This window comes from Syngnathus scovelli, chromosome 18 (genome assembly GCF_024217435.2).
Source record: "Syngnathus scovelli strain Florida chromosome 18, RoL_Ssco_1.2, whole genome shotgun sequence".
NCBI lineage: Eukaryota > Metazoa > Chordata > Actinopteri > Syngnathiformes > Syngnathidae > Syngnathus > Syngnathus scovelli.
This window is the reverse complement of record NC_090864.1, coordinates 235,863-261,718: the sequence shown is the minus strand read 5'-3', so window position 1 is coordinate 261,718 and position 25,856 is coordinate 235,863. Positions and strand designations below refer to the sequence as shown.

At 48.1% G+C, this 25,856-nt stretch overlaps 1 protein-coding gene, 2 long non-coding RNA genes and 4 other non-coding genes across 7 annotated transcripts; 4 read left to right on the top strand and 3 right to left on the bottom strand.

Annotated features, from left to right (window-relative positions):
- Positions 1-7,360: 7,360 nt before the first annotated feature.
- On the bottom strand, positions 7,361-13,945 carry LOC137839646 (uncharacterized). Its single transcript, XR_011085679.1, has 6 exons — positions 13,842-13,945; positions 13,494-13,664; positions 13,271-13,348; positions 11,653-11,743; positions 7,714-7,743; positions 7,361-7,505 (listed from the first exon to the last, which is right to left on the bottom strand). It is a non-coding gene; the product is annotated as an uncharacterized lncRNA (long non-coding RNA).
- A 1,277-nt stretch (positions 13,946-15,222) lies between these two features.
- On the bottom strand, positions 15,223-15,972 carry LOC137839572 (janus kinase and microtubule-interacting protein 3-like). The gene is made up of 2 exons (XM_068648729.1): positions 15,663-15,972; positions 15,223-15,583 (listed from the first exon to the last, which is right to left on the bottom strand). The coding sequence occupies exons 1-2, from the start codon at positions 15,888-15,890 to the stop codon at positions 15,467-15,469; spliced, it is 345 nt and encodes a 114-aa protein (XP_068504830.1). The 5' UTR covers positions 15,891-15,972; the 3' UTR covers positions 15,223-15,466.
- A 758-nt stretch (positions 15,973-16,730) lies between these two features.
- LOC125985973 (uncharacterized) lies at positions 16,731-18,701 on the bottom strand. Its single transcript, XR_011085725.1, has 3 exons — positions 17,214-18,701; positions 16,936-16,998; positions 16,731-16,849 (listed from the first exon to the last, which is right to left on the bottom strand). It is a non-coding gene; the product is annotated as an uncharacterized lncRNA (long non-coding RNA).
- A 3,680-nt stretch (positions 18,702-22,381) lies between these two features.
- On the top strand, positions 22,382-22,500 carry LOC125986432 (5S ribosomal RNA). The gene has a single exon (XR_007487631.1). It is a non-coding gene; the product is annotated as a 5S ribosomal RNA (ribosomal RNA).
- A 632-nt stretch (positions 22,501-23,132) lies between these two features.
- LOC125986451 (5S ribosomal RNA) lies at positions 23,133-23,251 on the top strand. Its single transcript, XR_007487650.1, has one exon. It is a non-coding gene; the product is annotated as a 5S ribosomal RNA (ribosomal RNA).
- A 1,220-nt stretch (positions 23,252-24,471) lies between these two features.
- LOC125986446 (5S ribosomal RNA) lies at positions 24,472-24,590 on the top strand. The gene has a single exon (XR_007487645.1). It is a non-coding gene; the product is annotated as a 5S ribosomal RNA (ribosomal RNA).
- Positions 24,591-25,397: 807 nt separating this feature from the next.
- On the top strand, positions 25,398-25,516 carry LOC125986430 (5S ribosomal RNA). The gene has a single exon (XR_007487629.1). It is a non-coding gene; the product is annotated as a 5S ribosomal RNA (ribosomal RNA).
- Positions 25,517-25,856: the final 340 nt, after the last annotated feature.

Below are 25,856 nucleotides of genomic sequence, written 5' to 3'. Positions count from 1 at the left end.
CGTCCGTCCGTCCGTCCGTCCGTCCGTCCGTCACATCTCTGGCCTCAAAACGCTTGTGCGAGTCTTCCCACCTCCAGCTCCAGGATGCGGAACTCAAGCAGTTCGTTTTGGTCTCGGATATCCTGGATGTGCTCTTTCAGACGCGCTTCTTCCGCCTCCATCCGCCTGACCTGAAAAGACAGTCAGACCTCATCTGCGGGGCTTCCGGACGGGTGTGACGCCAAGCGACTCCGCCCAGCGCCTTTCTTTCCGTCACCTTTTCGGCCAACTGCTGATTGCTCTGACGCAGCAGCTGCTTCTCCTCCACCCACTTGACATTCTAGAAGAGACAAACGCGTGGACAGCTTTGGAATGTTGTGTCATTTTCATCCACAAATTCTTTGGTTGACTGGAAAATGACATTTGCTTTTCTCCACATTTTCCCAGCCACGTTCAGGGGGGGGGGGGGGGGGGGTTGGTCCAGTAATGCCAGACGAATGAGTGACTGAAGAATGTAGCTATTTTGTCTGAGAAAAAGGTGTGCTCATTGATAAGCTTACCTGTCCTTGTTGCTTCAGCGCTGACTCCAGATCTGATACTCTGCTTTGATAGTGACCCATTTCTACTGTCATGTAACATGGGGGGAAGAGATGGTGCAAATGGTAAAATATGGATTGTTCACAGGAATAAATTGGCAGAGCTGAAATTCCAAATTTGTCCAAAAGATGGCGCCAGACCAAAACATGAGACCAAAAAAGGGGCCAAAATAAGCTAAGCAAGTTAAAATAGAAATAAAACAGGAACACGGTGTCGGATTGTGAGTCACGCATGGACGCACAAATGTGATTTTTACTTTTTGATTTCTTTGCTTGGCTAAAAATGTATTCTGTAACAGCTTAAAGCAATATTGTTAGTCAATTCGATCAAGGGACCCGTCACTATGAGAATAGTGGCGTGACATAAATTGTTTGGAGAAGCACAAATGTGATTTTTACTTCTTGATTTCTTTGCTTGGCTAAAAATTGATTCCCTCTTTCATGAACTGTGTTTTGCAATCGAATTGTTCTGGGATTGAATGATTTTATTAACACGGGTATCAGTGGGTGAAATTGTTCGGTTTCTGGAGTGATTAAGATTTGTGTTGATTTTTGTTGTGTATATTCATCTACTTTGTTGTGCGCTGATTTGTACTGAATGTACAATCGATGGTTCGGGGTTGATTTGACAATTTGATTAATGTGCGGGGGGTTATTATGGTATAACATAGGACCGTAATAAATAAAAGTAACATCAGACAATTTTAGAGAATTGAATAACTTTCGTAGTTATTTGAGACACGAGTGAATTTCAATCCGTTTGAAAGTTTGCTTCGTCTGAATAAATTAACGGAAGTGTTTGAATCGGATTATCGGTTTGGTGTAGAACTGAAAGTAATTTAATTATTTGAAGGGCGCAGGCCCGTTTCCCCTTTTGACGGGCCGCGTAAAAAGTAACTCCGAACATGTTAGAGAATTAAATAACTTTCGTAGATATTTAAGGGAAGAGTGATTATTGAAAGAGGTGCGTTTGACACTACCATCAGCTTTTCTCTGGTCTGAAAGGAGGAGACAACTACAGGGTGTGTCAGGGTTTTCCAGATTATCTTTATCGTATGATTATGTTGCTTTGACTTTGACTGCAACCTGTAATAAATAATATTATTTATCCCTTATTTATCCCTATCGCTTATCCCTTCCTACACAAAGTCGTAAAACATCCCTTGCTATGTTTTGACTAGAGGTCAAGGGCTTTCTCTATTCAATCCACTCTTACACCCACCCTGTTTCTCTTAATAAAAATGCTCGTGCGGGAGCCGAGAGTCAGACTTCATTCGTACAACGGATGGACTCTCCACCTGCAGGTGTCCAAAAGAACTTACTTGTCTCCCGTGTGGTTCTTGCAAAATAAGTTGGAGCGAGCGCAACTCTAACAGGGTGCATTTTGCCACTAGCTGCCTACGGACAATGACGTCGCGCTCGCGGCTCATAGTTGACGGGCTGAGCAGCCGGGCGAGTCCGTCGTTTTCAGCGCACAGCGAGTGGCAAAGGCGCTGACAAAACGGGAGCTTTGAGCTGCTGAAAACGGCAAAACAAGTCTAAAGCGTGTTCAAACGCGTGCGCACAATGCTCCTGCTTGAAAGGTCGGAGTTTAAGGGGCCAATTTTTTGGATGGCGGCCGCCGGCCAAGCTTTGGACGGAAAAGGTTTCCTGGCGACAGCGAGCGAGCGCGGCGCTGCCGTACGTGCACCGAGTCACCTGCCTGAAGACCTTGGACAAGTCGTCGATGATGTGCCGCTGCTCCACAACTTGAAGGAACTCCATTTCACCGTCCTGCTGGCCGCAACCGCGCTCCAGGTCATTGAGCGAACTAGGCCTTCTCTGTGGAACACAAATGCAGTGGACTCTGTTGGCACGCCGCCGTTGTCCGCGTCGACTTACCAAGCTTGCCATCTCCTCGTTCTCCTGGGTGACAAAGCGCACTTTGTTTTCAAGGCGACACAGCACCAGTGAGAGTTCTTCATTCTTCCTGCTCAGGCGTTTGTTTTTGTACAGGAGTGGCAGAAACTGGCTTTCTGTTTCTCTCAGTCGCTTAAGCTGCAAGCATGAAGTGCGGGATGCGAAAGACGCACAACACGCGGGCCAGAACGTATCCATTCCTTTTGCATCGGTTTGAACGGAATCGTGGCTTTGGCTCCCAATAAAAGACATCTACCAGGCAACCGACTCGCCGCGCCGCTCAACTAATAAGCAAGCGCAATGGGTGCCTCGCTGGATGGCGCGCATCAAACGTAGCGCAAACCTTCAAGCGTGCCGTCAATAAATTACCAGTTCATTGCGCTCTTCAGAAAGCAGGGCGTTTCGATCCTCCAGTTTCCTGATGACTGCGCTGAGCTCAGCGATTTTCAGATGAAACCTTCGCGTGTCCCGATCCTCCTGAGACTGAAAACGCCCCGCAACACACACACACAACCACTCGTTCAAAGTTCAAAACTGTTTTTGTGCTACCTTCCTCCAGCAACGAACTAAGTCATGCGTACTGCAAGTGTGTGATGAGGTGGCTTACGCTATGAAGAGGATTGCTAGTAGCGCCGTTGACCCCACTTCCAGGGTAGTTTAGGCCCGCCCTTTGGGAATCCCTCAGGGCAGCGATCTGCTGCTCGGCAGCCTGAGTCTGCAGCTGAAGGCGGTGGACGTGGCCGGCCCCAGGGATTTATCCAAAACACTAACCGCTCTGTCTTTCAGCTTGATCTCATCCATCTGGATGTACAAACGGGGAGCGCTCAGGCAGGCGGGCAAACTCATTTGCCAGAATTGTGACAAAAACAAAGAGAGCAACCGGCCAATTTTTATCTTGAATCGACTAGAACACCATTGCTGTGACAAAAGCGAAGCGAGCAACCGGACGTTTTCTTCTTGTGAAATAGAATAGAATAGAATGCCTTAGGTGTCATTGCACTGCAGGTATACAACGAAATTGGGAACATAGCCACGCACCGCGCATCTGATCAGTCCTACCAGTCGGCGGATCTCCCTCTCGCAGTCTCTCTTGGTTCGGCTCAGCTCCTCCCGATGCTGGTGATGAGCCGATCGGAGCTCGGCCGCTCGGGACTGCCAGGCCTGCTGGGCCGCTGCCAGGGCTTCTTCCGCGCTCCTGGTGGAGGCGACACCGCTCGGTCTCCCGACACCGCCGCGTCTCCTCCACTTCCGCCAGCAAAGCGCCCCCGCTCCTCACCTGAGCAGACATTGCGCCACATCGGGCCGTTGAGACCGCAACGGAGCGCCGCGACGCTTACTGAGGACAAGCTACACAATACGGTAGCGGCCGCATCGGAGCCCGACGTGGCGTGCGGATAGTCAGACACGGATTGAGCGGATCACCTTGTCCATGGAGCCGTCCCTCAGGCTGAGGACCAAGGCATTCAGTCGCTGGACCTCTCCATCTTTGATTTTGATCACTCTCATCAGCTCCATTTCATGCTGCCGCAGTAATGTCTCCCTGGTAACGGCTAACTCTTTCTGCTTCTCCTCATGGAGTTTGCTTTTGAGTTCCGTCATGGCGGCGGTGGCACGGTGGTGCTCCGCCCGCAGGTCCTGACTTCTCTCTCTCTCCAGACAGCTGACCTGACATGACTTAGACAAACTTTATTGTCATCTTGTCTGCACATGGTGCATACAAAACGAAATTTCGTTGCACACGGCTTACAACAAAGTAGTGATATTGCAGTTGAATAGAAGTAACATATCCTATGAAAATATATATATACATATACTGTATATATATATATATTACAAATAAGTATAAAGTGCAGCAGTGCTAATTATGCAATAGTGCAAGTAGGCAAAACAGTATTCAAGAGTGTGCAGAGGAATGCTAAACCATGTATTAAACTTCTATTTAAAGGGTTTACACAAGTTCAGTAAAGTTGGTAGTGCGAGATAGTGCAAGATAGAGGTCCGTAGTGTCATAAAGTACAGTTCTGTGAATGTGTGATGCAGAGTTCAGTTTAGAGCTCAACAGTTCTAATGTTCAACAGTCTGATGACAGCAGGGAAAAAGCTGTTGCAGAACCTGGTGGACCTGCAGCGGATTGTGCGAAACCTCTTCCCAGAGGGCAGCAGGGAGAACAGTCCATGGTGGGGGTGTGATGGGTCATTGATGATGTTACGGGCACGGGACATGCAGCGCTGAGATGAAATGTCCTGAATGGAGGGAAGAGGAGCCCCTATGATCCTCTCTGCTGTCCTCACCACTCTCCTCACGTTCTTCCAATCGGAGGCGGTGCAGCCTCCACACCACACAGAGAGTCAGCTTGTCAGAATGCTCTCTATGGTGCTCCTGTAGAACGTCCTCATGATGGGTGGGGGCAGGTGGGCTCTCCTCATCCTCCGCAGGAAGTACAAGCGCTTCTGTGCCCTCTTGATCAGTGCCGTAGTGTTCATAGTCCAGGTGAGGTCTTCTGTGATGTGGACCCCCAGGAATTTGGTGCTGCTGACCACCTCCACAGCTGAGCTGTTGATGATCAGTGGAGCGTGGTGAGGCTGGTTTTTTCTGAAGTCGACGATGATCTCCTTCATCTTCTCCACATTCAGGATCAGGCTGTTGTCTCTGCACCAGCCCACCAGCTGCTCCACCTCCTCTCTGTAGTCCAGGTCGTTGTTGTCTCTGATGAGCCCCACCGCCGTTGTGTCGTCTGCGAACTTCACGATGTGATTGGTGGTGAACCTGGGGACGCAGTCGTGTGTCATCAGGGTGAACAGCAGGGGGCTCAGGACGCAGCCCTGAGGGGAGCCTGTGCTGAGGGTGATGACATCAGAGGTGTTCTGTCCGACCCGGACTGACTGAGGTCTGTTGGTGAGGAAGTCTAGCAGCCAGTTGCGAAGGGGGGTGTTGAAGCCCAGGTGTTCCAATTTTCCTACTAGATGCTGTGGGATGATGGTGTTAAACGCTGAGCTGAAGTCCAGGAACAGCATCCGAACATGGGTGTTCTTCTCCTCCAGGTGAGCCAGGCTCAGGTGAAGAACGGAGGAGATGGCGTCCTGAGTGGAGCGGTTTTGCCGGTCGGCAAACTGGAACGGGTCAAATAATGGGGGGAGTCTGGAAACGATGTGATCTTTAAGCAGCCGTTCGAAGCACTTCATCATGACCGGAGTCAGTGCAACAGGCCGGTAATCATTAAATGAGGTGATTTGAGGTTTCTTCGGCACCGGAATGATGGAGGCAGTCTTAAAGCACGCTGGCACTGTGGCTTGGCCCAGCGAGGTGTTAAAAATGTCTGTGATGACCCCAGCCAGCTGACTTGCACATTCCCTGAACACACGCCCAGGAATGTTGTCGGGGCCAGGGGCCTTACGGGGGTTGACTCTCCTCAGGGTCTTCAACACATCGGCGGAGTCAAGGCAGAGTACCTCCTCTTCCTGATGGGGGACAGTTTTAACTGCTGGAGTGCCGTTTAGTGCCTCGAACCTCCCAAAGAAGTTATTTAGACCATTTAGAAAGTCAGCATCAACTTCACCCACCGGGGGGGGGGAGGGTGAGTTGTAGTCTGTAATCGCCCGTATGCCTTGCCACATACTCCTGGTGTTGTTGGCGTCGTGGAAACGATCCTGAATTTTTCGACTGTGGTCTCGCTTCGCTACCCTGATGGCACGGTTCAAGTTGGCTCTCGCTGTCCTCAGTGTCTCCTTGTCGCCAGACTTGAAGGCAGAGTTCCGCGCTCGTAGCGTTTGACGTACCTCCTCAGTCATCCAGGGTCGTTGGTTGCCCCGGGTGATGATATTCTTAGTGGTGCTGACGTCCTCGGTGCATTTGTTGACGTAGGCTGACACAGTCATGGCACACGCATGTCAAATCTACATCGGGGAAACTGGGAGGGAGGGAGGGAGGGAGGGCGGGAGGGAGGCAAGCAGGGAGGCAGGCAGGCAGGGAGGCAGGCAGGGAGGCAGGCAGGGAAGCAGGCAGGGAGGAAGGCAGTGTCTGTCTGTTGAGGTTTTCACCTTGTTCTTCTCCTGCTGAAGTTCTAACTGGACGTCCATCAGTTTGGCTCTCAGCTCGTCATTGGCGGCCTGAAAGGCGTCCGTTCGCTCCGCCTTGACCCGCCCTGCCGGAGCTCGTTTGGACATCTCTTACTCGAGTCTCGCCCGGTCGTCAGTCAGAGATCACAACATTTGTACCTGGAGAGCACAAACGCAGCGCTGTTTTCCACTGGCTTCGGACTCAACTTCAATCGGTACCGTAACGTACAACATCATAAACATAGATCTAGCTTGACTTATTCATTGAATAAATGCATTTGGTTCTTCAAAACTGCATCACGCAACATAGCGTGACCGAGACGGCCGTTATCCACCTGCGTGAAGTTATTTGGTGAAATGAATGAGATGTTTAAGACACCATCGTTCTGTCTCTATGTAGATGAAGGGAAATAATCGATTGCTGAAGGTCCAAAGGTGTTGTGATAAACAAATAAACATATTAGTGACATATTTGTGATAAACATATTAGGCAGGATAATCACATATGTTAACTTGACTGCCCACACTGTATTTATTTATGGTTATTTGTTAAATCGAGTACTGTTAGACATGAAACAGGAAGTGTTTAACATAAATGGACGACGAAAGGGGTACTCACCATTGTAGCTCCTGCTGGTCAATGATACGAGCCTCTTCTTGCAGTGGAAAACATACAGCCAACAAACACCGTGGAACCTAAAGGAAGGAAATTAAACATTAACATTTAGCCTCAACCAACATTCACAGATACAACGCAACGCAAACTACACAAACATAAATCTTTTAAAACACAATGAGTTGTACTTACCGTGTACGCTCTAGACGGTCCACTTGCAAGCAGAAAATAAAGATATTTCTGTTGATAATCGTCGTGTTTGTATCCGTTGTCTCGCTCAAGGCCATTGCGCCCACAGATTTGAATTTTGGCCAGAGTTCAGCCTATTGACGTCATTTCCGCGGTGTAATACCCGCATATCTGAAACGGCAAAGTTAAGAGTAGAGTTAAATAAAGTTTTTAATCAACGCAATAATTTACAAACGTTGACCAGTCGAAATAATCGTCGAAATTTGGCGTCTGTGGCTGGAAGCAGACGCCGAGTTCGCCGTTCCTCCCAAATGCCACACTGCCTCGCTTTTCAGGCCAACAAAAAAACATATTTTTCAAAACAATGAGTTGTAATTACCTTGTACGCTCTAGACGGTCAAGTTGCAAGCTGAAAACAAAAATATTTGTCTTGTTAGTCGTCGTGTTACTAACCGCTGTGTCTTGTTTGCCAGCATTGCCGCTTTCCTACTTCCTGTTGCAAGCCACGCCCACGGATTATAATTTTGCCATGAGTTCCGCCTATTGACGTCATGTCCGCGTCGCATGACTGCGACGTAATATTATCTAAAACTGTTTGTGCGGCATGGTGTTGTTCTGTGCGGTATTGTGTTATTCTGTGCGGCGTCGTGTTGTTCTGTGCGGCGTCGTGTTGTTCAGTGCGGCATGTTGTTGTTCAGTGCGGCATGTTGTTGTTCAGTGCGGCATGTTGTTGTTCAGTGCGGCATGGTGTTGTTCAGTGCGGCATGGTGTTGTTAAGTGCGGCATGGAGTTGTTCAGTGCGGCATGGTGTTGTTCAGTGCGGCATGGTGTTGTTCAGTGCGGCATGGTGTTGTTCAGTGCGGCATGGTGTTGTTCAGTGCGGGATGGTGTTGTTCAGTGCGGCATGGTGTTGTTCAGTGCGGCATGGTGTTGTTCAGTGCGGCATGGTGTTGTTCAGTGCGGCATAATATTGTTCAGTGCGGCGTAATGTTGTTCAGTGGGGCATGGTGTTGTTCAGTGCGGCATGGTGTTGTTCAGTGCGACATGATGTTGTTCAGTGCGGCATAATGTTGTTCAGTGCGGCATAATGTTGTTCAGTGCGGGATGGTGTTGTTCAGTGCGGCATGGTGTTGTTCAGTGCGGCATGGTGTTGTTCAGTGCGGCATGGTGTTGTTCAGTGCGGCATGGTGTTGTTCAGTGCGGCATGGTGTTGTTCAGTGCGGCATGGTGTTGTTCAGTGCGGCATGGTGTTGTTCAGTGCGGCATGGTGTTGTTCAGTGCGGCGTCGTGTTGTTCAGTGCAGCATGGTGTTGTTCAGTGCGGAATGGTGTTGTTCAGTGCGGCATGGTGTTGTTCAGTGCGGCATGGTGTTAAGTGCGGCATGGTGTTGTTCAGTGCGGCGTAATGTTGTTCAGTGCGGCGTAATGTTGTTCAGTGCGGCATGGTGTTGTTCAGTGCGGCATGGTGTTGTTCAGTGCGGCATGGTGTTGTTCAGTGCAGCATGGTGCTGTTCAGTGCGGCATGGTGCTGTTCAGTGCGGCATGGTGTTGTTCAGTGCGGCATGGTGTTGTTCAGTGCGGCATGGTGTTCAGTGCGGCATAATGTTGTTCAGTGCGGCATAATGTTGTTCAGTGCGGCATGGTGTTATTCAGTGCGGCATAATGTTGTTCAGTGCGGCATAATGTTGTTCAGTGCGGTATATTGTTGTTCAGTGCGGCATGGTGTTGTTCAGTGCGGCATGGTGTTGTTCAGTGCGGCATGGTGTTGTTCAGTGCGGCATGGTGTTGTTCAGTGCGGCATGGTGTTGTTCAGTGCGGCATGGTGTAGTTCAGTGCGGCATGGTGTTGTTCAGTGCGGCATGGTGTAGTTCAGTGCGGCATGGTGTTGTTCAGTGCGGGATGGTGTTGTTCAGTGCGGCATGGTGTTGTTCAGTGCGGCATGGTGTTGTTCAGTGCGACATGATGTTGTTCAGTGCGGCATAATGTTGTTCAGTGCGGCATAATGTTGTTCAGTGCGGCATAATGTTGTTCAGTGCGGCATGGTGTTGTTTAGTGCGGGATGGTGTTGTTCAGTGCGGCATGGTGTTGTTCAGTGCGGCATGGTGTTGTTCAGTGCGGCATGGTGTTGTTCAGTGCGGCATGGTGTTGTTCAGTGCGGCATGGTGTTGTTCAGTGCGGCGTCGTGTTGTTCAGTGCGGCGTCGTGTTGTTCAGTGCGGCGTCGTGTTGTTCAGTGCAGCATGGTGTTGTTCAGTGCGGCATGGTGTTGTTCAGTGCGGCATGGTGTTGTTCAGTGCGGCATGGTGTTGTTAAGTGCGGCATGGTGTTGTTCAGTGCGGCGTAATGTTGTTCAGTGCGGCATGGTGTTGTTCAGTGCGGCATGGTGTTGTTCAGTGCGGCATGGTGTTGTTCAGTGCGGCATGGTGCTGTTCAGTGCGGCATGGTGCTGTTCAGTGCGGCATGGTGTTTTTCAGTGCGGCATGGTGTTGTTCAGTGCGGCATGGTGTTGTTCAGTGCGGCATGGTGTTGTTCAGTGCGGCATGGTGTTGTTCAGTGCGGCATGGTGTTGTTCAGTGCGGCATGGTGTTGTTCAGTGCGGCATGGTGTTGTTCAGTGCGGCATGGTGTTGTTCAGTGCGGCATGGTGTTGTTCAGTGCGGCATGGTGTTGTTCAGTGCGGCATGGTGTTGTTCAGTGCGGCATAATGTTGTTCAGTGCGGCATAATGTTGTTCAGTGCGGCATAATGTTGTTCAGTGCGGCATAATGTTGTTCAGTGCGGCATAATGTTGTTCAGTGCGGGATGGTGTTGTTCAGTGCGGGATGGTGTTGTTCAGTGCGGGATGGTGTTGTTCAGTGCGGCATGGTGTTGTTCAGTGCGGCATGGTGTTGTTCAGTGCGGCATGGTGTTGTTCAGTGCGGCATGGTGTTGTTCAGTGCGGCATGGTGTTGTTCAGTGCGGCATGGTGTTGTTCAGTGCGGCATGGTGTTGTTCAGTGCGGGATGGTGTTGTTCAGTGCGGGATGGTGTTGTTCAGTGCGGCATAATGTTGTTCAGTGCGGCATAATGTTGTTCAGTGCGGCATGGTGTTGTTCAGTGCGGCATAATGTTGTTCAGTGCGGCATAATGTTGTTCAGTGCGGTATAATGTTGTTCAGTGCTGCATGGTGTTGTTCAGTGCTGCATGGTGTTGTTCAGTGCGGCATGGTGTTGTTCAGTGCGGCATGGTGTTGTTCAGTGCGGCATGGTGTTGTTCAGTGCGGCATGGTGTTGTTCAGTGCCGCATGGTGTTGTTCAGTGCGGCATGGTGTTGTTCAGTGCGGCATGGTGTTGTTCAGTGCGGCATGGCGTTGTTCAGTGCCGCATGGCGTTGTTCAGTGCGGCATGGTGTTGTTCAGTGCGGCATGGTGTAGTTCAGTGCGGCATGGTGTTGTTCAGTGCGGGATGGTGTTGTTCAGTGCGGCATGGTGTTGTTCAGTGCGGCATGGTGTTGTTCAGTGCGGCATGATGTTGTTCAGTGCGGCATAATGTTGTTCATTGCGGCATAATGTTGTTCAGTGCGGCATAATGTTGTTCAGTGCGGCATGGTGTTGTTCAGTGCGGGATGGTGTTGTTCAGTGCGGCATGGTGTTGTTCAGTGCGGCATGGTGTTGTTCAGTGCGGCATGGTGTTGTTCAGTGCGGCATGGTGTTGTTCAGTGCGGCATGGTGTTGTTCAGTGCGGCATGGTGTTGTTCAGTGCGGCATGGTGTTGTTCAGTGCGGCATGGTGTTGTTCAGTGCGGCATGGTGTTGTTCAGTGCGGCATGGTGTTGTTCAGTGCGGCATGGTGTTTTTCAGTGCGGCATAATGTTGTTCAGTGCGGCATAATGTTGTTCAGTGCGGCATAATGTTGTTCAGTGCGGCATAATGTTGTTCAGTGCGGCATAATGTTGTTCAGTGCGGGATGGTGTTGTTCAGTGCGGCATGGTGTTGTTCAGTGCGGCATGGTGTTGTTCAGTGCGGCATGGTGTTGTTCAGTGCGGCATGGTGTTGTTCAGTGCGGCATGGTGTTGTTCAGTGCGGCATGGTGTTGTTCAGTGCGGCATGGTGTTGTTCAGTGCGGGATGGTGTTGTTCAGTGCGGGATGGTGTTGTTCAGTGCGGGATGGTGTTGTTCAGTGCGGCATGGTGTTCAGTGCGGCATAATGTTGTTCAGTGCGGCATGGTGTTGTTCAGTGCGGCATGGTGTTGTTCAGTGCAGCATAATGTTGTTCAGTGCGGCATAATGTTGTTCAGTGCGGCACCTAGCACCTAGAAGGTAAATCAATAGGAAGGAAAGACTCACCGGTGACGTCGTCGCCCACGTCCAAGCGTTGTACTTTGTATTTTCATCCCTCTGACAGTGGAAAACATATAGCCAACAAACACCGTGGAACCTAAACGAATGAAAGAAAACTATCATTTGGCCACAACCAACATTCACAGATACAACACAATGTGATGTGCGGTGTTGAGGTTAAAGGTTGAGTGAAGGGCCCTCGTTTTAAACTACTTTTTTGAAAAGGAGTGGGAACAAGTAAGACGTATTTAATTTATTTATTGGGAAGTAGTAAGACTTATTAAATTTATTTAATCTACTTTTCTTCCCAGGCAAAATTTGACGTGCTGCAATTCCAAATTTCCAAAGTGAATGAAGGAATGAAATCCTTTAAATTATGATTTTGTATAAATACTAGGCATAAACACAAAATCTACGGCACAAAATGGGCAGACTTTACTTGTTTGAAAAGGACTGGTTACAAGACAGACTTTTTTAATTTATTTAATGGGAAGAAGACTTATTTAGTTTAATTGATCTATTTTTGTTCCCTGGCAAAATTCGATTTGCTGCAATTCCAAATTTCCAAAGTGAATGAAGGAATGAAGTCGTTTAAATTATGATTTTGTATAAATACTAGGCATAGACACAAAATCTACGGCACAAAACGGGCAGACTTTACTTGTTTGAAGAGGACTGGTTGCAAGACAGACTTTTCTGATTTATTTAATGGGAAGAAGACTTATTTAGTTTATTTAATCTCTTTTTGTTGCCTGGCAAAATTGGATTTGCTGAAATTGTATTTTGCCAAATCTTGACTTGAGACCTGATAGGAAGTATTAAACGCTCAGTTAAATCGATACAAGTTGGTAATAAGAGCGAGTAATGTTGGTTGAAGCGATGAATGAAGGTTAAAAGCAATTTAAATTATGACTTTGTATAAATACTAGATATTAACAGACCATCTACTGCGCAAAATGGGCAGAGTTTACTTGTTTGAGAAGGAGTGGCTTATTTAAGTCTAAGATTTATTTAATCTGTTTGTTCCCAGGCAAAATTGGATGTGATGCAATTCCAAATTTCACCACATGATGGTGCCAAATTTTGACTTCATAGGACATATTCAACACTTAACTATTATGTTCAAGGTAATCAGATTTGTTTATTATTCTAATGGCCTTTTCAAAACTATTCTGGATTACTACTTTGGATCTATTCTACATTACTTGGCAACAACATACTCTGTAACAGATTAGGCAGTATAATCACATATGTTAACTTGAGAGTGCCCACACTCAATCTACTTATCGTGATGTGTTAAATCAATTACTGTTAGACATTATTATTCTGATAATCTACCAAATCTTTGAATTGAAGAATTTGTGATTTAATTAATAGCTTGTTGTTATGTTCAGGGTAATCAGACTTGTATATAATTCTAATGGCCTTCTTTTGAAAACTATTCTGAATTACAACTTTGGATCTTATATTACTTTGCAACAATATACTCGGTGACAGATTAGGCAGTATAATCACATATGTTAACTTCAGTGCCCACACTGTATTTATTTATGGTTATTTGTTAAATCAAGTACTGTTAGACATGAAATAGGAAGTGTTTAACATAAATGTTATGGCTACTCACCGTTGTAGCTCGCTCCTGGTCAATGATACGAGCCTCTTCTTGCAGTGGAAAACTTGCAGCCAACAAACACCGTGGAACCTAAAGGAATGAAATTAAACATTAACATTTCGCCTGGACCAATATTCACACGTACAACGCAACGCGGCTACACTTCTGCTAGCGCCTCAGCTACACGTTGCTATTACAAACGTAAATCTCTTTAAACACAATGAGTGTTACTTACCGTGTACGCTGTAGACGGTCCAGTTGCAAGCAGAAAATAAAGATATTTCTGTTGATATTCGTCGTTGCTCAGTGGCTCACGGCCATCGCGCCAACAGATTTGAATTTTGGTGGAAGTTCAGCCAATTACGTCATATCCGCGGCACATGACTGCGACGTAATACCCGCTTATCTGAAACGGCAGTTAAAAGTAGAGTTACATCAAGTTTTCTTTTTTAATCAACGCAATCATTTACAACCGTTGACCAGAAAGAATCGTCGAAATTCGACGTTCCCCCCAAACGCCACACTCACTCGCTTTTCAGGGCAACAAAAGTACTTCTTTTTAAAAACGATGAGTTGTACTTACCGTGTACGCTCTGGACGGTCCAGTTGCAAGCAGAAAATAAAAATATTTCTCTCGTTAGTCGTATGTTACCATCCGCTGTGTCTTTGTCAACATCGCCATTTTCCTACTTCCTGTTGCGAGCCACGCCCACGGATTTAAATTCTGGCGGAAGAGCCCGCCCATTGGCGTCGTTTTCGCGTATAGCAAATCCGATTGGTTGGGAAGGGGGCGCGGTTATGCAGCCGAGGGGTCCTGTGATCGGTGGGATGTAAAGTAGGCGTCGACGTCACGTCCGCGTCACGTGACCACGACGTGGCAGACGTCATATAGCAACCGCTGTTTTGTTTAGTAGACTTACAGTTGTTATGCATTGACATAATGGCGCACACTCCAAATAGATTTAAATAAATTAAATAATTCTTCTGCCCACTCCCTTTTAAACAAGTTAACTCTCCCCGCGGATTTGAATTCCGGCGGAAGTTCTTACAGTTGTTATGCGTTGACATAATGGCGCACTGGTTAGCATGTCCACCTCTTAAGCATGATGTTGCGGGTTCGACGCCTGATCAATGTTAGCATGGAGTGAGCTGAAGTGCATGGCGCTGAAGATTTGAATCTTTGAAATGCGCTGAGGTCTGACGTATCAGGCAGAATGGTTTGCCATCACGTTCAACAAAAAATAGAAACTTTCCCACTCTGATAAAAACGTCCTGTGTTCATCTACATATTTTCGTTTTGCTGTGCATCTTTTCCCTGCCATTTCGAGAGCCCAATTGACACTAATAGTTTACTGGAATGTGTTTGCCCATCCTACTTTGTGGAATTTCACCACATGCGCTTTTGACGAAAATACTAAATTGAACTCAAGTGAAGCCAACACGCACAACCCCCCCCCCCCACACACACACACACACCTACACACACACACACAAATGTTGATATGAACATAAAAGAGCCGCATGCGGTTCGGGAGTTGCGGCTTGGCCAAACCTGTACTATACAACTTTATTTGTGTAAAATTTTCACAACAGCTGTCACACAAACAAAGCGGGAAAAACCGAAGACGTGCGTGTTCCGCCCACGCTGGATTTATTTGCACCTTTGAAAAGACACCGTATTGCCGCAGATGTGGCAAAGAGTACTTTTGGGCATCTGAGACGGAAGGATGTCCAAAGCATCACGTCACCTGCTCTGGTAGGAATGGTGGTGGGACGTTGAGGTCAACCGCTTTGGGGTTGGCTGAATCTTTGGTCGCAGGATGCCACACACTTGAAGACAGAAGCAGAAAAGCAGAGCTAAATGCAAAATGTACTCACCGGTGACTCCAATTTTTTCCCCCCCTGAAGAAATGGATGGACGGGTGGCCCCGGCTGGCCGGTGGGACTCTTGTTATTCTGACCCTTTTTAGTGCGCGTTTGGGGCAACAACCGTTTTTTGTGGCGCTCTCTTCTGGTTCAAGAGTGCCCTGCATGTGAATTTGCCTTTCCTGCCTTCTGATTGGATGAGCGCCGGTGTGACGCGGTGCCTCTGTCACCGTGGCGGGGGGTATACGTCGGCATCGGAGCGTCTGCCAACGTCTGAGACCGGCTGGCAGTGTATCGGAGGTGTCGAGTGCGGTGCCGCTGGAGCTCACTCACCAGCTGGTGTTAGGGCCACAGAATGAAGGCCAAGGAGAAGACTAGAAAGAGAAACAGAAACTTCTCCTCCAATTGTTTGATTTGTCTCTTCTGAGCTTCGATGAATTCTTTCAGCTCTTTGTTCCTCTAGGACGGACAAATGGAAAGTAGCCTTCAAAAGCCAGTAAGCGTGCAAGTAAGTGCCGGGCTGGCTTTGGGCCCTTACCTGTTGCGCGCTGTGCAGCAGATCCATTCTCTCTTGGAGGATGCAAGCGTCGCGCTCCCTCAACTCCCACATCAGGGCTCGCTTCCATTGGTCCACGGCGCTCCTAAGCTCTTGTCTCTGATCCGCCGTCAGCACGTCATTCACGCCAGCGTGGCTGGCTTTTTCGCCGTCCGTGGCGGGGCAGTCCCGCTGCGGTAGCGCCTCGTACAACATGGCCTCCAGCTCCATGATCCTCTGGGCCGCAATCCTCGTCCATCAGTAGTCCGGCGGGAGATTTGAGGGCGGCTTACCTTATGAGCCTGGTCCATGGAACGCTTCCTGAAGTCCAACTCTTCATCCAGGTAGCCCTTCTGGTTGCAGAACATATCCTAGCACAGCTCAAGGTCAGAATTGTTGGGGCACATTGCCCCGAGTTCCCCTTGGCTGATGTCGCGTGTCTGTCTACCTTCTCACTTTCAATGTCCAACATCTTCTGTTGAAGTGCTGACTTGGTCACTTTGATGTATTCTAACCACTGAGGAAAGGCTGCTGTCACATAAGCAGAATGCGAGAGCGTGCGTGGACGTGCGCGTTACCTTCTCGGCTAGGGTGGGAAGGGTCCTGGCGTGAATCACGACCACCTGCTCCTCGTTGGTGAGATTCTGCAAGAGCCCAAAGGCACAGCGTCAACAAGGTTCTTTCAGCGCAAAGCCTTCCAAAAGTCACATTTGAGCCGCCGAGTCTCGTGGAGTGCGAACATAAGGAGTTCGACATACACTTACGGCGTTATCGCCCAGGATGTCCAGCTTCTTCATCAGATCACTGATGACGATGTCCTGGGGAAAGGCGCAAGGAGCAATGTAAGGTGTTCTGGGACCTCAGGTTAAGGTTAGGGTTGCGAGGGACGCCTTACGTACGCTCACGCCGTCGGCCTCGCAGTAGATCTGCAAAGGGCTGAGGCCGTCTGGGAAACGGACTTGCAGAAACTTCAAGACGGGGGAGCGCCACTCCCTCTCCTGAAAGGCAGAGGCATGCATCCGTCCGTCCGTCCGTCCGTCCGTCCGTCCGTCACATCTCTGGCCTCAAAACGCTTGTGCGAGTCTTCCCACCTCCAGCTCCAGGATGCGGAACTCAAGCAGTTCGTTTTGGTCTCGGATATCCTGGATGTGCTCTTTCAGACGCGCTTCTTCCGCCTCCATCCGCCTGACCTGAAAAGACAGTCAGACCTCATCTGCGGGGCTTCCGGACGGGTGTGACGCCAAGCGACTCCGCCCAGCGCCTTTCTTTCCGTCACCTTTTCGGCCAACTGCTGATTGCTCTGACGCAGCAGCTGCTTCTCCTCCACCCACTTGACATTCTAGAAGAGACAAACGCGTGGACAGCTTTGGAATGTTGTGTCATTTTCATCCACAAATTCTTTGGTTGACTGGAAAATGACATTTGCTTTTCTCCACATTTTCCCAGCCACGTTCAGGGGGGGGGGGGTGTTGGTCCAGTAATGCCAGACGAATGAGTGACTGAAGAATGTAGCTATTTTGTCTGAGAAAAAGGTGTGCTCATTGATAAGCTTACCTGTCCTTGTTGCTTCAGCGCTGACTCCAGATCTGCTACTCTGCTTTGATAGTGACCCATTTCTACTGTCATGTAACATGGGGGGAAGAGATGGTGCAAATGGTAAAATATGGATTGTTCACAGGAATAAATTGGCAGAGCTGAAATTCCAAATTTGTCCAAAAGATGGCGCCAGACCAAAACATGAGACCAAAAAAGGGGCCAAAATAAGCTAAGCAAGTTAAAATAGAAATAAAACAGGAACACGGTGTCGGATTGTGAGTCACGCATGGACGCACAAATGTGATTTTTACTTTTTGATTTCTTTGCTTGGCTAAAAATGTATTCTGTAACAGCTTAAAGCAATATTGTTAGTCAATTCGATCAAGGGACCCGTCACTATGAGAATAGTGGCGTGACATAAATTGTTTGGAGAAGCACAAATGTGATTTTTACTTCTTGATTTCTTTGCTTGGCTAAAAATTGATTCCCTCTTTCATGAACTGTGTTTTGCAATCGAATTGTTCTGGGATTGAATGATTTTATTAACACGGGTATCAGTGGGTGAAATTGTTCGGTTTCTGGAGTGATTAAGATTTGTGTTGATTTTTGTTGTGTATATTCATCTACTTTGTTGTGCGCTGATTTGTACTGAATGTACAATCGATGGTTCGGGGTTGATTTGACAATTTGATTAATGTGCGGGGGGTTATTATGGTATAACATAGGACCGTAATAAATAAAAGTAACATCAGACAATTTTAGAGAATTGAATAACTTTCGTAGTTATTTGAGACACGAGTGAATTTCAATCCGTTTGAAAGTTTGCTTCGTCTGAATAAATTAACGGAAGTGTTTGAATCGGATTATCGGTTTGGTGTAGAACTGAAAGTAATTTAATTATTTGAAGGGCGCAGGCCCGTTTCCCCTTTTGACGGGCCGCGTAAAAAGTAACTCCGAACATGTTAGAGAATTAAATAACTTTCGTAGATATTTAAGGGAAGAGTGATTATTGAAAGAGGTGCGTTTGACACTACCATCAGCTTTTCTCTGGTCTGAAAGGAGGAGACAACTACAGGGTGTGTCAGGGTTTTCCAGATTATCTTTATCGTATGATTATGTTGCTTTGACTTTGACTGCAACCTGTAATAAATAATATTATTTATCCCTTATTTATCCCTATCGCTTATCCCTTCCTACACAAAGTCGTAAAACATCCCTTGCTATGTTTTGACTAGAGGTCAAGGGCTTTCTCTATTCAATCCACTCTTACACCCACCCTGTTTCTCTTAATAAAAATGCTCGTGCGGGAGCCGAGAGTCAGACTTCATTCGTACAACGGATGGACTCTCCACCTGCAGGTGTCCAAAAGAACTTACTTGTCTCCCGTGTGGTTCTTGCAAAATAAGTTGGAGCGAGCGCAACTCTAACAGGGTGCATTTTGCCACTAGCTGCCTACGGACAATGACGTCGCGCTCGCGGCTCATGGTTGACGGGCTGAGCAGCCGGGCGAGTCCGTCGTTTTCAGCGCACAGCGAGTGGCAAAGGCGCTGACAAAACGGGAGCTTTGAGCTGCTGAAAACGGCAAAACAAGTCTAAAGCGTGTTCAAACGCGTGCGCACAATGCTCCTGCTTGAAAGGTCGGAGTTTAAGGGGCCAATTTTTTGGATGGCGGCCGCCGGCCAAGCTTTGGACGGAAAAGGTTTCCTGGCGACAGCGAGCGAGCGCGGCGCTGCCGTACGTGCACCGAGTCACCTGCCTGAAGACCTTGGACAAGTCGTCGATGATGTGCCGCTGCTCCACAACTTGAAGGAACTCCATTTCACCGTCCTGCTGGCCGCAACCGCGCTCCAGGTCATTGAGCGAACTAGGCCTTCTCTGTGGAACACAAATGCAGTGGACTCTGTTGGCACGCCGCCGTTGTCCGCGTCGACTTACCAAGCTTGCCATCTCCTCGTTCTCCTGGGTGACAAAGCGCACTTTGTTTTCAAGGCGACACAGCACCAGTGAGAGTTCTTCATTCTTCCTGCTCAGGCGTTTGTTTTTGTACAGGAGTGGCAGAAACTGGCTTTCTGTTTCTCTCAGTCGCTTAAGCTGCAAGCATGAAGTGCGGGATGCGAAAGACGCACAACACGCGGGCCAGAACGTATCCATTCCTTTTGCATCGGTTTGAACGGAATCGTGGCTTTGGCTCCCAATAAAAGACATCTACCAGGCAACCGACTCGCCGCGCCGCTCAACTAATAAGCAAGCGCAATGGGTGCCTCGCTGGATGGCGCGCATCAAACGTAGCGCAAACCTTCAAGCGTGCCGTCAATAAATTACCAGTTCATTGCGCTCTTCAGAAAGCAGGGCGTTTCGATCCTCCAGTTTCCTGATGACTGCGCTGAGCTCAGCGATTTTCAGATGAAACCTTCGCGTGTCCCGATCCTCCTGAGACTGAAAACGCCCCGCAACACACACACACAACCACTCGTTCAAAGTTCAAAACTGTTTTTGTGCTACCTTCCTCCAGCAACGAACTAAGTCATGCGTACTGCAAGTGTGTGATGAGGTGGCTTACGCTATGAAGAGGATTGCTAGTAGCGCCGTTGACCCCACTTCCAGGGTAGTTTAGGCCCGCCCTTTGGGAATCCCTCAGGGCAGCGATCTGCTGCTCGGCAGCCTGAGTCTGCAGCTGAAGGCGGTGGACGTGGCCGGCCCCAGGGATTTATCCAAAACACTAACCGCTCTGTCTTTCAGCTTGATCTCATCCATCTGGATGTACAAACGGGGAGCGCTCAGGCAGGCGGGCAAACTCATTTGCCAGAATTGTGACAAAAACAAAGAGAGCAACCGGCCAATTTTTATCTTGAATCGACTAGAACACCATTGCTGTGACAAAAGCGAAGCGAGCAACCGGACGTTTTCTTCTTGTGAAATAGAATAGAATAGAATGCCTTAGGTGTCATTGCACTGCAGGTATACAACGAAATTGGGAACATAGCCACGCACCGCGCATCTGATCAGTCCTACCAGTCGGCGGATCTCCCTCTCGCAGTCTCTCTTGGTTCGGCTCAGCTCCTCCCGATGCTGGTGATGAGCCGATCGGAGCTCGGCCGCTCGGGACTGCCAGGCCTGCTGGGCCGCTGCCAGGGCTTCTTCCGCGCTCCTGGTGGAGGCGACACCGCTCGGTCTCCCGACACCGCCGCGTCTCCTCCACTTCCGCCAGCAAAGCGCCCCCGCTCCTCACCTGAGCAGACATTGCGCCACATCGGGCCGTTGAGACCGCAACGGAGCGCCGCGACGCTTACTGAGGACAAGCTACACAATACGGTAGCGGCCGCATCGGAGCCCGACGTGGCGTGCGGATAGTCAGACACGGATTGAGCGGATCACCTTGTCCATGGAGCCGTCCCTCAGGCTGAGGACCAAGGCATTCAGTCGCTGGATCTCTCCATCTTTGATTTTGATCACTCTCATCAGCTCCATTTCATGCTGCCGCAGTAATGTCTCCCTGGTAACGGCTAACTCTTTCTGCTTCTCCTCATGGAGTTTGCTTTTGAGTTCCGTCATGGCGGCGGTGGCACGGTGGTGCTCCGCCCGCAGGTCCTGACTTCTCTCTCTCTCCAGACAGCTGACCTGACATGACTTAGACAAACTTTATTGTCATCTTGTCTGCACATGGTGCATACAAAACGAAATTTCGTTGCACACGGCTTACAACAAAGTAGTGATATTGCAGTTGAATAGAAGTAACATATCCTATGAAAATATATATATACATATACTGTATATATATATATATTACAAATAAGTATAAAGTGCAGCAGTGCTAATTATGCAATAGTGCAAGTAGGCAAAACAGTATTCAAGAGTGTGCAGAGGAATGCTAAACCATGTATTAAACTTCTATTTAAAGGGTTTACACAAGTTCAGTAAAGTTGGTAGTGCGAGATAGTGCAAGATAGAGGTCCGTAGTGTCATAAAGTACAGTTCTGTGAATGTGTGATGCAGAGTTCAGTTTAGAGCTCAACAGGTCTAATGTTCAACAGTCTGATGACAGCAGGGAAAAAGCTGTTGCAGAACCTGGTGGACCTGCAGCGGATTGTGCGAAACCTCTTCCCAGAGGGCAGCAGGGAGAACAGTCCATGGTGGGGGTGTGATGGGTCATTGATGATGTTACGGGCACGGGACATGCAGCGCTGAGATGAAATGTCCTGAATGGAGGGAAGAGGAGCCCCTATGATCCTCTCTGCTGTCCTCACCACTCTCCTCACGTTCTTCCAATCGGAGGCGGTGCAGCCTCCACACCACACAGAGAGTCAGCTTGTCAGAATGCTCTCTATGGTGCTCCTGTAGAACGTCCTCATGATGGGTGGGGGCAGGTGGGCTCTCCTCATCCTCCGCAGGAAGTACAAGCGCTTCTGTGCCCTCTTGATCAGTGCCGTAGTGTTCATAGTCCAGGTGAGGTCTTCTGTGATGTGGACCCCCAGGAATTTGGTGCTGCTGACCACCTCCACAGCTGAGCTGTTGATGATCAGTGGAGCGTGGTGAGGCTGGTTTTTCCTGAAGTCGACGATGATCTCCTTCATCTTCTCCACATTCAGGATCAGGCTGTTGTCTCTGCACCAGCCCACCAGCTGCTCCACCTCCTCTCTGTAGTCCAGGTCGTTGTTGTCTCTGATGAGCCCCACCGCCGTTGTGTCGTCTGCGAACTTCACGATGTGATTGGTGGTGAACCTGGGGACGCAGTCGTGTGTCATCAGGGTGAACAGCAGGGGGCTCAGGACGCAGCCCTGAGGGGAGCCTGTGCTGAGGGTGATGACATCAGAGGTGTTCTGTCCGACCCGGACTGACTGAGGTCTGTTGGTGAGGAAGTCTAGCAGCCAGTTGCGAAGGGGGGTGTTGAAGCCCAGGTGTTCCAATTTTCCTACTAGATGCTGTGGGATGATGGTGTTAAACGCTGAGCTGAAGTCCAGGAACAGCATCCGAACATGGGTGTTCTTCTCCTTGTTGTTTCTCAGAAACGAGCCGGTCCCATCCAGGCGTAATCGGAGACAATGAAACCCGAAGTGGTTAAGGTTTGTCTTTTAATGCAGGATGCTTGGTCTCCATGTGCCGAAGCAGTTTTGAAGGCTTCATTGGCTCGCTCGCTAGTTTCAGGGGCGATTGTGTCTATAAAATGCAAAATGTTGGGTCACCTCACGGCTTACGGCCATACTACCCTGAGAACGCCCGATCTCGTCCGATCTCGGAAGCTAAGCAGGGTCGGGCCTGGTTAGTACTTGGATGGGAGACCGCCTGGGAGTACCAGGTGCTGTAAGCTTTTTCTTTTTCTTATGTGCACTTCAATCGTTTAAGAAGCTATTTTTTACAACACCCATCACGAATGGCATCCGGAAACAGCAAGCCTAATTTAAACTCCGACATTGAAACTATAACACGAGTTTGAAAGCTATATTATGTGGTGACATCCACAGCATTGTAGTTAAATTTTTTACCGCTAGAGAGCAGACTATGTACAGTGAGCATGGCTCCCTGTGAACTCAAAGCAGCAGGCTTGACTTGTAAAAGAACCCAACACAACACTTCCATGAAGTGTTTTTAAACTTTTCAAGGCATTTATTTTGATTCAGCAAAATGCAGGTCGCAACGGCAAATTCGTGCTACCGCATAAAAAGCTGTCAATAACTTTTCATGATAGCCATGTTTCCAGAAAACACCAAAAGCCTTGGAAGAAAGACTGTTTCGGCCCTGGTTGTAAAAAAAACAAAAAAAAACAAAAGGGAAGGGTGACCGTCCGGGAATACCAGGTGCTGAAAGCCTTTTTTTTTTTTTTTTTTCCCCACGTCAATTGTGAAAGGAAACTTTTACCACAGCCATCAAGTCCCGCCGCTGCTTGGCATGGTTTCAGGGGCGATTGTGTCTATAAAATGAAAAATTCTGAGCGGTCTCACGGCTTACGGCCATACTACCCTGAGAGCGCCCGATCTCGTCCGATCTCGGAGGCTAAGCAGGGTCGGGCCTGGTTAGTACTTGGATGGGAGACCGCCTGGGAATACCAGTTACCGTAAGCTTTTTTTTTTTTTTTTTTTCTTATGTGCACTTCAATCGTTTAAGCCAAGAACTTTTTACAGCACCCGTCAAGAATGGCATTCGGAAACTGCAAGCCTAGTTTGAACTCCGACACTGAAACTACAACACGAGTTTAAAACCTACATTGTGTGGCGACAGCCATAGCATTGCAGTTCACGTTTTTACCGCTAGAGGACAGACTATGTACAGTGAATAAAGAGCATGGCTCCCTGTGAACTCAAAGCAGCAGTCTTTACTTGTAAAAGATCCCAGCACAACACATTGTGCTTCCATGTAGTGTTTTTACCTTTTTCATGACATTTATTTTGATACAGCCAAATGCAGGTTTTGTGCACTTCACTTTTCCGTTGGGCATTCGCGTAGAACCCTATTCCAGTTACGGCCAGATTCTTTTAGACTAGTGGTCCCCAAACTTTCTTGCGCCACGGACCGGCTACGCGTCAGAAATATTTTTGCGGACCTGCCTTTATATATATAAATAAACAATAAATCTATATAGGCGGCTCGGTGGCGCACTGGGTAGCACGTCCGCCTCACAGTTAGGAGGGTGCGGGTTCGATTCCACCTCCGGCCCTCCCTGTGTGGAGTTTGCATGTTCTCCCCGGGCCCGCGTGGGTTTTCTCCGGGCACTCCGGTTTCCTCCCACATTCCAAAAACATGCTTGGTAGGCCGATTGAAGACTCCAAATTGTCCCTAGGTGTGAGTGTGAGTGCGATTGGTTGTCTGTCTCTGTGTGCCCTGCGATTGGCTGGCAACCAGTTCAGGGTGTCCCCCGCCTACTGCCCGATGACGGCTGGGATAGGCTCCAGCACGCCCGCGACCCCCGTGGGGACTAAGCGGTTCAGAAAATGGATGGATGGATGGATAAATCTATATAAATAAATACTACATTTATAATAAATATATATAAATAGGATTAAATAAAATGATACGACTGGCATAAAAACAAATATAAACCACATAAAAATAAAAGTCACCATTACGTTGAATTATTTGGAGCACCGAGCTTGTTTCTCAGAAACGAGCCGGTCCCATCCAGGCGTAATCGGAGACAATGAAACCCAAAGTGGTTAAGGTTTGTCTTTTAATGCAGGATGCTTGGTCTCCATGTGCCGAAGCAGTTTTGAAGGCTTCATTGGCTTGCTCGCTAGTTTCAGGGGCGATTGTGTCTATAAAATGCAAAATGTTGGGTCACCTCACAGCTTACGGCCATACTACCCTGAGAACGCCTGATCTCGTCTGATCTCGGAAGCTAAGCAGGGTCGGGCCTGGTCAGTACTTGGATGGGAGACTGCCTGGGAATACCAGGTGCTGTAAGCTTTTTCTTTTTCTTATGTGCACTTCAAGCTCTTTTTTTTTTTTCTTATGTGCACTTCAATCGTTTAAGCCAAGAACTTTTTACAGCACCCATCACGAATGGCATTCGGAAACTGCAAGCCTAGTTTGAACTCCGACACTGAAACTACAACACGAGTTCAAAACCTCTATGTACAGTGAATAAAGAGCATGGCTCCCTGTGAACTCAAAGCAGCAGTCTTTACTTGTAAAAGAACCCAGCACAACACATTGCGCTTCCATGTAGTGTTTTTACCTTTTTCATGACATTTATTTTGATACAGCCAAATGCAGGTTTTGTGCACTTCACTTTTCCGTTGGGCATTCGCGTAGAACCCTATTCCAGTTACGGCCAGTTTCTTTTAGACTAGTGGTCCCCAAACTTTCTTGCGCCACGGACCGGCTACGCGTCAGAAATATTTTTGCGGACCTGCCTTTATATATATAAATAAACAATAAATCTATATAAATAAATACTACATTTATAATAAATATATATAAATAGGATTAAATAAAATGATACGACTGGCATAAAAACAAATATAAACCACATAAAAATAAAAGTCACCATTACGTTGAATTATTGGGAGCACCGAGCTTGTTTCTCAGAAACGAGCCGGTCCCATCCAGGCGTAATCGGAGACAATGAAACCCGAAGTGGTTAAGGTTTGTCTTTTAATGCAGGATGCTTGGTCTCCATGTGCCGAAGCAGTTTTGAAGGCTTCATTGGCTCGCTCGCTAGTTTCAGGGGCGATTGTGTCTATAAAATGCAAAATGTTGGGTGACCTCACGGCTTACGGCCATACTACCCTGAGAACGCCCGATCTCGTCCGATCTCGGAAGCTAAGCAGGGTCGGGCCTGGTTAGTACTTGGATGGGAGACCGCCTGGGAATACCAGGTGCTGTAAGCTTTTTCTTTTTCTTATGTGCACTTCAATCGTTTAAGAAGCTATTTTTTACAACACCCATCACGAATGGCATCCGGAAACAGCAAGCCTAATTTAAACTCCGACATTGAAACTATAACAGGAGTTTGAAAGCTATATTATGTGGTGACATCCACAGCATTGTAGTTAAATTTTTTACCGCTAGAGAGCAGACTATGTACAGTGAGCATGGCTCCCTGTGAACTCAAAGCAGCAGGCTTGACTTGTAAAAGAACCCAACACAACACTTCCATGAAGTAATTGTACTAAGTTCATTTTGTTTTTCCTTATTTAATCACTTCACTGGTTTCTTTTATATCAAACA